The 13,574-nt window shown below is 42.9% G+C and overlaps 1 protein-coding gene across 1 annotated transcript in view; it reads left to right on the top strand.

Moving 5' to 3' along the window:
- The window catches only part of LOC132393455 (transmembrane protein 50B), a 79,770-nt gene that overhangs the window by 12,628 nt on the left and 53,568 nt on the right, over positions 1-13,574 (top strand). The window contains exon 2 of the mRNA XM_059968707.1: positions 8,112-8,284. Coding sequence (XP_059824690.1) covers positions 8,186-8,284 — 99 coding nt within the window. The 5' untranslated portion in view covers positions 8,112-8,185. The remainder of the gene's footprint in view (positions 1-8,111; positions 8,285-13,574) is intronic.

The following is a 13,574-nucleotide window of genomic DNA, read 5'->3' as shown; positions in this document are numbered from 1 at the left end:
TGAATTTTACAAAAGGGACGGGTTGCACCTTAATAGGCGGGGGACCAGCATTCTGGCAGACAGGTTTGCCACTGCAACATGGATGTGTTTAAACTAAGTAGTGGGAGGGAGGGGATGAACTGGAAATATAAGGATGGAGTTAAAGGGAAAGTGAAAATAAGAAAAGTTAAAAAGGACAACAGAATCAATGGAGTAGAAAGCTCAAGAAGAGATCATACAGTATGGCCAAGTGAAATAGGAATTGATATGAAAGGAGAGGGGAGTACCGAATTAAAAGTATTATATATGAATGCACGAAGTATAAGGAAAGTAGATGAGCAGGAGGCTCAGTTGGAAATTGGCAAGTACAATGTATGGGGAATAACTGAGACATGGCTTCAAGTGGACAGGACCTGGGAAATGAATATTCAAGGATATACATCTTATCAAAAGGACAGGCTGACTGGCAGAGGGGGTGGGTTGGCTCTGTTGGTGAAGAATGATATTCAGTCCCTTGCGAGGGGGGACATAGAATCAGGGGATGTAGAGTCAGTATGGATAGAACTGAGAAATTCTAAGGGTAGAAAGACCCTAATGGGAGTTATCTTCAGGCCCCCAAACAGCAGTCTGGATGTAGGGTGTAAGTTGAATGAAGAGTTAAAATTGGCAAGTCGCAAAGGTAATGATACAGTTGTCAAGGGGGATTTCAACATGCAGGTAGACCGGGAGAATCAGAATGGTACTGGACCCCAAGAAAGGGAGTTTGTGGAGTGCCTCCGAGATGGATTCTTAGAACAGCTTGTACTGGAGCCTACCAGGGAGAAGGCAATTCTAGATTTAGTGTTGTGCAATGAACTGGATTTGATCAGGGACCTCGAGGTAAAGGAACCAATAGGAGGTAGTGACCATAATATGATATGTTTTAACCTACAATTTGAGAAGGAGAAGGGAAAATCGGATGTGTCAGTATTACATTTGAACAAAGGGAACTATGGAGCTATGAGGGAGCAGCTGGCTAAAGTTCAATGGAACAATACCCTAGCAGGGAAGACACTGGAACAAAAATGGCAGGTATTTCTGGGAATAATGCAGAAGGTGCAGGATCGGTTCATTCCAAAGAGGAAGAAAGATCCTAAGGGGAGTAAGGGGTGGCCGTGGCTGACAAGGGAAGTAAAGGGCAGTATAAAAATAAAAGAGAAGTAGTATAACATAGCAAAGATGAGCAGGAAACCGGAGGACTGGGAAGCTTTTAAAGAGCGACAGAAGATAACTAAAAAGGCAATACGCCAAGAAAAAATGAGGTACAAAGGTAAACTAGCCAAGAATATAAAGGAGGATGGTAAAAGTTTCTTTAGGTATGTGAATAGCAAAAAAATAGTTAGACCAAAATTGGGCCATTGAAGACAGAAACGGGTGAATTTATTATAGGGAACAAGGAAATGGCAGATGAGTTGAACAGGTACTTTGGATCTGTCTTTGCTAGGGAAGACACAAACAATCTCCAAGATGTAATAGTGGCCAAAGGAACGAGGGTAAAGGATGAACTGAAGGAAATTTATATTAGGCAAGAAATGGTGTTGGATAAACTATTGAGTCTGAAGGCTGATAAGTCCCCGGGACCTGATGGTCTGCATCCCAGGGTACTTAAAGAGGTGGCTCTAGAAATCGTGGACGCATTGGTAATCATTTTCCAATGTTCTATAGATTCAGGAACAGTTCCTGCTGATTGGCGGGTGGCTAATGTTGTCCCACTTTTCAAGAAAGGAGGGAGAGAGAAAACAGGGAATTATAGACCGATTAGCCTGACGTCAGTGGTGGGAAAGATGCTGGAGTCAATTATAAAAGAGGAAATTACGACGCATTTGGATGGCAGTAGAAGGATCAGTCCGAGTCAGCATGGATTTATGAAGGGAAAATCATGCTTGACTAATCTTCTGGAGTTTTTTGAGGATGTAACTATGAAAATGGACAAGGGAGAGCCAGTGGACTTTTGATAAAGTCCCACGTAGGAGATTAGTGGGCAAAATTAGGGCACATGGTATTGGGGGCAGAGTACTGACATGGATTGAAAATTGACTGGCTGACAGGAAACAAAGAGTAGTGATTAACGGGTCCCTTTCGGAATGGCAGGCTGTGACCAGTGGGGTACTGCAAGGTTCGGTGCTGGGACCGCAGCTGTTTACAATATACATTAATGATTTAGATGAAGGGATTAAAAGTAACATTAGCAAATTTGCTGATGACACAAAGCTGAGTGGCAGTGTGAAATGTCAGGAGGATGTTATGAGAATGCAGGGTGAGTGGGCAAATGTATGGCAGATGCAGTTTAATGTGGATAAATGTGAGGTTATCCACTTTGGTGGCAAGAACAGGAAGGCAGATTACTATCTAAATGGAGTCAAGTTAGGAAAAGGGGAAGTACAACGAGATCTAGGTGTTCTTGTACATCAGTCAATGAAAGCAAGCATGCAGGTACAGCAGGCAGTGAAGAAAGCTAATGGCATGCTGGCTTTTATAACAAGGGGAATTGAGTATAGGAGTAAAGAGGTCCTTCTGCAGCTGTACAGGGCCCTGGTGAGACCCCACCTGGTGTATTGTGTGCAGTTTTGGTCTCCAAATTTGAGGAAGGACATTCTTGCTATTATGGGAGTGCAGCATAGGTTCACAAGGTTAATTCCCAGAATGGCGGGACTGTCATATGTTGAAAGATTGGAGCGACTAGGCTTGTATACACTGGAATTTAGAAGGATGAGAGGGGATCTGATTGAAACATATAAGATTATTAAGGGATTGGACACACTGAAGGCAGGAAGCTTGTTCCCACTGATGGGTGAGTCCAGAACTAGAGGCCACAGTTTAAGGATAAGGGGTAGGCCATTTAGAACAGAGATGCAGAAAAAATTTTTCACCCAGAGAGTGGTGGATATGTGGAATGCTCTGCCCCAGAAGGCAGTGGAGGCCAAGTCTCTGGATGCATTCAAGAGAGAGTTAGATAGAGCTCTTATAGATAGTGGGGTCAAGGGATATGGGGAGAGGGCAGGAACGGGGTACTGATTGTGTATGATCAGCCATAATCACAGTGAATGGTGGTGCTGGCTAGAAGGGCCAAATGGCCTACTCCTGCACCTATTGTCTATTATCACCATCTGCCTTCTGTGAGCAAGCCAATTCCAAGTCCACACAGCCAAGTTTCCCTGGATCCCATGCCTCCAGACTTTCTGAATGAGCCTGCAATTTGTCATACATCTCACTAAAATTCATATGCATTATATCCACCGCTCTACCTTCATCAATTTGTTTTGTCACTTTCTCAAAATGTCACTTAGGCTCGTGAGGCACAATTTGTCCCTAACTCAAATCCAACTATGCTTCTCTAAATGCTTGTAAATCCTGACTCTTAAGATCCTCTCCAGGACTTTGCCCACTGCTGATAGAGACTCACTGGTCTATGATTCCCAGGATTATCCCTATTTCCTTCCTTGAACAAAGGAATAAATTTGCCATCCTCTAATTGTCTGGTACTGTTCCTGTGGCCAGTGAGGTCACAACAGTCAATACCAACAGTGCAGCAATTTGTACCCTCATTTCCCATAGTAATTTAAGGTTCATCTCATTCGGCCCCAGGGATTTATCTATCTCAATGTTTTTCAAAAGTTCCAGCATAGCCTCTTTCTTAAACTGTACATGTTCCAGCACATTAGCCTGCTCTACACTGACTTCATGTTCATCAAGGTCCCTCTCACTGGTTAATACTGAAGCAAAGTATTCATTAAGGATCCCCCTTATCTGACTCTAGGCATGTTTCCTTTTTTTAAATCCCTGAATAGTTCTACCTTCTCTGTACTCATCCTGCTGTTCTTCAGTTGCCTCAGGCTATTCTCTAATCCTGCTTGCCAATGTCTTCTCATGTCCCCTTCTAGCTGTCCTAAATTCCTCTTAAACTCTTTCTTCCTCTTGGCTAAATGTTCTACCTCTCTTGTCACCCATGGTTCCTTCACCTTGCTATCCTTCCCATACTTCAGTGGGACAAACCTATGCAGAACCCAGTTTAAGTGTTCCCTATACAATGTCCACATTTCCATTCTACATTTCCCTAAGCACATCTGTTCCCAATTTGTGCTCCCAAGTTCTTGCATTAGAGCATCAATGACCACAACATAGTAGTTCCAAGTACTGATCCATGCTTTTAAGTTCATCGCCCATGTTCCTGATTCTTGCGTTAAATTAGACACATTTCAAACCTCCCAACTAATTGCATTTTTGCCTTACTGCCTGCCCTTCTTCACCGTGTCTCTGCACAGTGCATTTACCTTTACATCAATTGCTCCTATCATCTGACCTTTCACTCTGGTTCCCATCCCCCTGACAACCTAATCTATACCCTCCCTAGCAGCTCTAGCAAACCTGCCCTCAAGAACGCTGGTCCCTCGAGTTCTGTTGTACTCTATCTGTACTCTACAGCCTCTGCCTTCCCCAGAAGAGATCCCAAAGATGGACAAATAGGACACTCTGCCCATACACCAATTCTTCAGCATATCATTAAAAATAAGAAATAAAAATGGTGGTAGGCCATTTGGCACCTTGTGTCTGCTCCACCTTGTACAGTCACCAAACCTGTATTTTGAACTATTTCCCAGTTTGGAACCGTTCGTACAACATGGGCAACATTATCTGAATTACGTAAGGATAACATAATGGGTGAACAATGACACATTGTTCATAATAGAAACAGTTCTACATAATTCACATAGACTGTCATTGAGTTGTTGTGTTCACTTTAAGAGTTTGTGTCTGATGTGATGACATCAGCGTAAGGCAAACAGTCTTTTAGTTTGTTCGTAATGGAAGTAGAGGGCTGCGGCTTTTGTTAAGCACATAAAACGACTCTTGCATGTTTTATTCTCAAAATCCTACATTGGTGACCCTAAAGCACTTGGACGATTTCAGTGTTCCTTAATGACGTAGACCAACACAGTGAGTATGAAGTTGCATTTGTCTTGGAGCAACGCACTGCCTCATGGTTTGCACAGGTTCATGCAGCAAGAAATCATCACCATGGACAAAACTGAATTTTACTACATTGTAGCACCACTGAGGAGTTCCTCTGCAGCCAGAGTGGCAAGTCTACTGAAAGATCTGAAAAATATGTCACTCTGAAAACTCACCTAATACAGACTTCTGGACTGTGGGTCTGAGTACACCAAACAGTTGCCCTCCTTGCCTGGCCAGGGTGACACTGGGACTTCAGAACTAATGGACCACATGCCATCTCTCTTGGGCAATCACCATCCTTCTTTTATTTTTAAAGACTGCCTGATCAAGTTCACAGGGCCCTTGCTAATACAACCGTGAAGGGCTATGGGGAGCTTGCTGAAGTGGCCAGTAGTCTACACTCAGTCAGAGATGCCTTGCTCCTCCTTTACCTGTCTCAACAAGTCCTGTCACCAGAGCCTCCAACAGACTTGTTCAGAGCTGCAGACACTAGACAATGCTGGGCTATGTTTTTACCATGCATGCTTTGGTTAAAAAGCCAAGAAGTGTGGACCACCATGCAGCCTTGATGGTGGGTTCCAGCTGTCACCTGTTGTTTGTTGTGTACACCCTTTTCAGGGCACTGCTTCCCCTATGTCACGGGTGCTCTTGTGAGCGTGCTGCCAGCATCGCCCATTGATTATATGGCAAAGAGCGATGGACCCTCACAGGAAACCACCAGCGGTAGCAGGATCCAGACTTACAGGACATGACTCGTGAGGCTTTGCTTCAGTGGACAATGTTATATATGGGATTTTGTATTGGCTAATGTTGCTAGACCCCTGCTCAGTGCAGGTTTCCTTTGCACCAAAGTACTGTTTGCCAAAGTTAGATCTCATCTGTGGATGCAAAGGACTTTGAGTCATTTCTCTGCTCCCCCCAGTAAGTTCCCCACGATGACTCTGTCAAGCTCGTGCATCACCATGTGGGAATTCACCCGCCTGCTGGGCGTATTCCCAGTCCACACCACGTCCGCATTCTCCACTACAGCCACAAAACATGGGGTCGAGCGTCACATTCCCATAACTGGACCGCCAGTCCATGCCTGTACACGTAGACTGGACTCAGAAATGCTGCCCTGTGTGAAGCCAGACTTTGTAAACATGGAAATGTTTAGCATTGTATACAGGTTGACTAGCTCATCACCCCTGCACATAGTGCCTAAGTCCAATAGTGATTGCCATCCATGCAATGATTACTAGCAGCTTAATGTGGTCACCACTCCCGGTCCCACATATTTCTTGGCACGTTTAGCTGGAAAAATATTTTTTTGCTGAAGTGGACTTGGTGTTGGGCTACTTGTGTACATTGAGGACGTTCCCAAAACTGCTGTTATAACCCTGTTTGGCCTTTTTGAATTTCTGTGAATGCCATTTGGGCTAAAAAAAAAGTTCAGACTTTTTAGCGACTAATGGATACTGTTAAAAGACTTAGATTTTGTTTTTGTTTACCCGAATGACAGACTTGTCACCAGCGCATTCAAAACCGAACGTTTGTCACATTTCCATTGACTCTTCAAGTGCTTAAGCCAACGTGGGCAGTTCGGGTTGTCTACCGTTGACTTTGTCTGCCACCACATCTTTGCAGAAGGTATAACATCCCTGTCATCAAAGTCACCACTATTATGGACTTACCATTGCCTCGCACTTCAAAGCACTGCAGGAGTTTTTAGATATGGTGAATTTCTACCACTGTTTCATTCCATTTGCTGCTGAACTTATGACTGCCTGGTATAGTGCCGTTAAAGGCCGTTCCCCTTATTGTGCATTTGAGTTGTCAGCGGAAATGATCAGAGCATTTGACGATAGAAGTGAGTTCTTGAGAATGCGACCCTACTGATAACTCAGACTATGCTGTGGGTGCAGAGCACAAACAGAGGCCTGTTGCAGCCACCCGCCTTCAGCTGACAGTTTCACACCTCTCTCCCTCCCACCCCCCAAAAGGAAGTACAGCATGTTTGACCGCGCTCTTCTCTGTCTCTACTAGCTGGCTGTCTGCCATTTTTGTTTCCTACTGGAGGGTCGGCATTTCACAGCATTCATTCACCATAGACTCCTCATGGTCAAAGCGTCAAACCCTGCCATCTGGCCTACATTTCGGAATCTATGACTGATATTCAGCATGTCAAAGGGAAAAATGATGCTGTGGCTGATTACCTCTGGCCCACGTACACATCGGGGCTGACTATGCCGGCATGACAGCTGACCGAGCTACCAACCCAGCAGTCGTGAGCCTGCAGTTGGCTGGCACCAAGACTGAGGGTGCAGGAGTTTAACTCCTCTGTGATGTCTCATCCAGTCACCCTTGCTCCGTAGTGCCTGCAAACTAGAGGCGTACTGTTTGAACTCCATTCATTGCCTCTTTCATCTGGGCAGGACGGCTTCACAGAATCTGGTTGCTTTAAAGTTTGTGTGGCACGCTCTTAGGAAGGGCATGCAAAACTGGAGTGCAGCTTGAGTTGAATGTCAGCGGTCGAAAATTAACCATCACTTTTCAGGCATTATCGGCACCTTTTGAGGTCCCTGAGCAATGGTTTGCCCACAAAAATGTGAACCTGATTGGTCTACATTTTGAGCAGACTCGATGGGCCAAATGGCCTAATTCTGCTCCTATGTCTCATAGTCTTGTTATCCTTTCTTAGATAAAGGGCCCCAAACTGCTAACAATACCCCAAGTGAGGCCTCACCAGTCCTTAATGAAGCCTCAACATTACATCTTTGAAGCATGCATTTAGTTGCAGAAAATACTGAAAATGCTTTTGGAAAGGGGATCAGTTAATATTTCAAGTCAAACATTAATTCTGTTTCACTTTGCACAGATAAAGCTTCACCTTGTTAACGTTTTCTGCATTTTCTGTTTCTATTTCAGGTTTTCCAGCTTCTGCGTTTTTTTTGATTTGACTGTAAACATCACTTATTAATGTCAAATGCAGTCCCTAAAAATAAAATGAAGCACCTTTTGTTTTAGCATTCATATATTGTGCACTTTTAAAAGAGGGAATGTTGTATACATTATTTGCTAGAATGGAGCAATTCCTAGAGAATGGAGTGAGAGAGAGACTATTGGAAAATAAATAATTGTGTTTTTTTTCGTCCACTTAGATTCTGAAGTGATTTTGACTGCTGAAGACACCTTTGGTTGAATATTTGGTGGAAGGTCTCAACATCTCTTTAAAATGGCAGGGTTCCTGGACAATTTTCGCTGGCCGGAATTTGAATGTATTGATTGGGGAGAAAGCAGAAATACCATTGCATCTATAGTTGCTGGAGTGTTGGTAAGCTTCATTAATAAACTAAATTGTAAACTTATGAATTCTTTAGTGCTTGCTATGTATAGTTAGATGCCAGCAATTTATCATACAGGAAGAACAAAATGAAAATTTTGTTGGCGTTATTCATGAAAGTGAAATCAAGATGTCAGCAATTTCAGCATATAAGCAAGAAACCACAATCCTTTTCACTTGTCCTGTTACAGTATGTATTTGTCAAATGCAGTTCACGGTTGCCTGTTATTTTTACCAGTGAGATGAATTTATCATGAAGCACATTTTGTAATGACAGCTTCATGAGTTATAAACAGGACCATGTAAACTATTTGATTTTACGTAGCCCTTTCAATTGGTGAGATGTGAACAGGAGTGTTAAAACTTAACATTAGGCTGGTTGGGAATATTAGAACAGAGATCAGTTTTGACTGTTTTTAAAAAGGATGAGAAAACTAGAGAAGCAGGGAAGTTTATTGAAACAGTCCTGTATCTGAGCCCCAGCGTGCAAAAACATTTTATTTTGTACACAGGCATTGCTGGAAGACCAAATTTGTCAACTATCCTTAATAGCAATTGAGAAGTTGGTGGTGGTGAGCCACCTCCATGAAATGCAGTGTTATTCCCAGGGACAGACGGTGTTATACAGCTCGCTAATTTTTCAATTGAATTTCTGCTAAATGGCAAGTCCCAGTATGATGAAGGTGACAGACACAACAATGATAATGCCTTTTGATTGCAAGGGTAGGTGGATACGTTTTCACATTGGATATTTGATCATTGTCTAGATCTTTCCAGTTACTCTGCTCTCTTTTCACCTCTTGCCCATATGTTGTCTGGGTCTTGCTTTATGCAGTCATTTATTGCGAAACTGCAAATGTCACAACTTCTGTATAGTCATCCCCACTTCTGACCTAGTTAGAGAAGGAAGGTTATGATGAAGCAGCTGAAGATTGTTGGGCCAAGGGCTTTGCCCTGAGCAACTTCTATAATGATGCCCTGGTGCCTGGATAATTGGCATCCAAAAATTCCAGTCATTTTCTGTTCAATTTGTGACCTACCACTGGTGTTTATATTCCTCCTGATACCCATTGACTTTAAGGCAAAGAGCTGTTTTGGTAATGGCAAGAAAAATCTTTATCACCTTGCATCTGGTGTTCCTAGTGAAACACTAAATAGGCTTAGTGAGTAAGTGCCACTTAATACTACTAACAGCCCCTTTTAAAGGTGAGAAGAAATAAATGGTGAAATAGGTTAAAGTCTGAGAATGGAGATTGTGGATGGGTGGATAGTTTAGGACAAAGCAAGGTTGCAAACCACTCAGCAAAGAAAATTTAGTGCTGTGGATAGAAAATGTCTCTGCATATATTGGAGGAAGTTGATGTTGATTTTAAAACTAGTGTTACTGTACTCAATGTCAGTGTAGTTGGGAGAGTATAGGATTACAGGTATAAAGGTGAACTGACTTTTTGTAAAGTATTAGTTTTTGGGAACTGGAAGGGTGGTGGCCTCAATAGCACCAGAACTGGAGGTGGGAGGATAATATCTTAGTGGGAAGGTTTTCTATTGCTGCACAGGGGTTGGTTCTTTAAACTGGTTGCAGGGAGATGGGAGCCAGAGCAAGCAGAACAGATAGTTGAGTGGTTATGGAGATGTTGTTAAGCCTACCCATTAGTTCAGGAATTAAAGGCTGAGCATGGTGTGACTGATGTTCTGAGCTGCATATACTGCAGAGCAAGTATTGAAGGAAAGGCAGATGAGCTTGGGGATGGATCAGCATGTGGAATTATAACATTATAGATAGCCATTAGTGAGACATGATTGCAGGAGGGGCAGGACTGGCAGCTCAATATTCTGGGATTCCATTGTTTTGGAAGGGATAGAGCGGGAGGGATGAAAGGGTTATGGGTGGCATTACTAGTCAGGCAAAATGTCATGGTGGTGATCAGTTAGGACAGACTGGAGAATTCGTCTAGTGAGGCTTTATGGGTAGAACTGAGGAAAGAGAAAGGTATGACCACATTAATGGGTTTATGTTATAGACCACCCAACAGTCCATGCAATTTAGAGGAGCAAATTTGTAGAAAAATTGCAGACTGATGCAAGAAACACAAGGTTGTGGTAGTAGGTGATTTTAACTTTCCACATGTTGACTGGGATTCCCATGCTGTAAAAGGGCTGAATGGAAAAGAGTCTGTCAAATGTGTTCAGGAAAGTTTCCTTCATCAGTACATGGAAGTCCCAGCTACAGAGACAGTGATACTAGATAAGGGAATGAGACAGGGCAGATGACAAGTTTGTGTAGGGGAACACTTTGCAACTAGTGATCACAATGCCATTAGTTTCAAGGTAATTATGGAAAAGGATAGGTCTGGTCCCCTGGTTGAGATTCTTACTTGGAGAAAGGGCAATTTTGTTGGTTCTGGCAGGTGTGGATTGGGATTGCTTGTTTTCTGGCAAATGTGTACTTTGTAAATGAGAAGTTTTTAAAAGTGAATTTGTGAGTAGTTTTTATGTTCCTGTCAGAATAAAAGGCAAGGGTAACAGATTCAGGGAACCTTTATTTTTAACAGATGTTCAGGCCCTGGTTAAGAAAAAGGAGGTGCTTGGCAGGTATAGGCAGGCAGGAACAAATGGGGTACTTGAGTATAAGAAATACAAGAGAACACTTAAGAAGGAAATCAGGAGGGCTAAAGGAAGGCATGAGATTGGTCTAGCAGACAGTGTGAAGGAGAATTCTAAGGACTTCGACAGATAGATTAAGAGCACGGGACCCAATTGGTCCATGGGAAGATCAGAGTGGTAATCTATGTGTGGAACAGAAAGAGATGGAGGAGATTTTAATTGGAGTTTTTGTATTTGTTTTTACTGGGGGAAGATGGACACAGAATCTATAGATGTGAGGCAATGCAGCAGCGAGGTAACAGACCCTACACAGATTACAGAGGAGGAGATGTTTGCTGTCTTGAGGCAAATTAGGTTGAATAAAACCCCAGCCCCTGGCAAGGTATTCCCTCGGACCCTATGGGAGGCAAGTGCAGAAATTGCAGGGGCCCTAGCAGAGATACTTAAAACATCCTTAACCATGAGTCAGGTGCAGGAAGATTATAGGATGTTGTTCTATTGTTTAAGAAAGACTCTAAGAATAAGCCAGGAAATTGTAAGCTGGTGAGCCTGACATCAGTAGTGGAAAGTTATTGGAAGATATTCTCAGGGACCGGATATATAAGTATTTGGATAAATAGGGATTAATTAGGAATCATCATCATGGCTTCATGCCAAGATACCAGGAAAGTTGATGAAGGCAAGGCAATGGGTGATGTCTACATGGACTTTAGCAAGGCATTTGACCAAGTCCCACATGGGGGTTGGTTAAGGAGGTTCAGTCACATGACATTCAAGGTGATGTAGCAAATTGAGTTAAACATTGCTTTGCAGGAGAGGCCCGACGTTTGCCTCTGACTGGAGGCCTGTCACCAGTGGTGTGCCACAGGGATCGGTGCTGGGTCCGTTGTTTGTCATCTGTGTCAATGATTTGGACGATAATGCAGTAAACTAGATCAGTAGATTTGTGGATGACACCAAGAATGGGGGCTTTGTGAGAAAGATTAGCAAAGCTTACAGTGGGACCTGGACCACCTGGATAAGTGGGCTGAAAGGTGGCAGATGGAATTTAATGCAGACCAGTGTGAGGTATTGCAATTTGGGAGGACCATTAGGGATAGTTGTTGCACAGTGAGCTGTAGGGTACTGAAGAGTGCAGTAGAAAAGAGGAATCTGTGAATACAGATCCATAGTTCCTTGGAAGCAGCATCAGAAGTCAATAGGGTCATAAAGAAAGCTTTTGGCACATTGCCTTCATAAATCGATGTATTGAATTGCTCTGGTGGTCCTCTTTTCTCTTCTCTCCCCCCCCCCCCCTTTCTTCCATGGCCTTCTGTCTCTTTCACCAATCAACTTCCCAGCTCTTTACCTCATCCTTCCCCCCCTCCAGCTTTCATTTATCACCTTGTGTTTCTCTCTCCTCTCCCCCACCTTTCAAATCTACTCCTGTTTTTTTTTCTCCAGCCCTGCTGAAGAGTTTCAGTCCAAAACGTCGACTGTACTTTTTTCCTAGATGCTGCCTAACCTGCTGAGTTTCTCCAGCATTTTTGTATGTGTTAGTGTTACAGGAGTTGGATGTTATGTTAAAATTGTTTAAGGTGTTGGTCAGGCCTAATTTGGATAATTGTGTGCATTTTTGGTCATCTACCTACAGGAAGGATATAAATAAGATTGAAAGAATACAGAGAAAATTTTGCTGGATGTTGCCAGGACCTGAGGACCTGAGTTTTTGGGAAAAGTAGGGGAAGGTTGAATAGGTTAGGATCTTATTCCCTAGAATGTGGAAAATTCAGGCAGGATTTGATAGAAGCATACAAAATTATGAGGGGTATAGATGGGGTAAATGCATGTAGGCTTTTTCCACTGAGGTTGGGTAAGACTACAACAAGAGGTTATGGGTTAAGGATGAAAGCTGAAATGTTTAAGGGAAGCATGAGAGGGAACTTCACTTGCTGGTGAGAGTGTGAAATGAGCTGCCAACACAAGTGGTGGATGCATAGTCTTTCAAATTTAAGAGAAATTTGGACAGGTACAGGTTTGCAGGTCTATCGGACCAGGCTGGTTGATGGTTTGGCACAGACTTGATGGGCTGAAGGGCTTGTTTCTTTGCTGTAGTGTTCTATGACTATGACTCTAAATGTTACAGGATAGTTTAATTTAAAGATTCTAGGGTGAAATGAAGCTGAAAGACGGTGAGTTGACGGAAATGTACATCAAAATCGTGTTTAATATCACTGGCGTACATCGTGACATTTGTTTTGCGGGAGCAGTGCACTGCAATACATAATAAACTAAAATATAATAAATATATAGCCAGAGGAGATGAAACTGTTCCTGAAACGTTGAGTGTGTGTTTTCAGGCTCCCTTCCCTCATTGGTATCAATGAGAAGAGGACATGTTCTGGGTGATAGGGGTCCTTAATGATGGATGCTACTTTTTGACACATCACCTTTTGAAAGTGTTCTGGATGCAGGATGTCCCTGATGGAGCTGGCTGAGCTTACAACTTTCTGCTGCTTTTTCCGATCCTGTAGACCTGTGGAAATAGAATCTCAACTTGGTCAAACACCAAAATTTTAAATTGTCAAAACAGGTAGACCTACATGCAAAATATTCATGCCAGCAGTTATAAGTACTAAAGTTGGTTCATGGCTTTAAGATGTTTTGCCAAACCATGGTTTATATGGGGTTTGTAATG

This window comes from Hypanus sabinus, chromosome 4 (assembly GCF_030144855.1).
Source record: "Hypanus sabinus isolate sHypSab1 chromosome 4, sHypSab1.hap1, whole genome shotgun sequence".
Lineage (NCBI taxonomy): Eukaryota > Metazoa > Chordata > Chondrichthyes > Myliobatiformes > Dasyatidae > Hypanus > Hypanus sabinus.
This window is presented reverse-complemented; position numbering and strand designations above follow the sequence as displayed.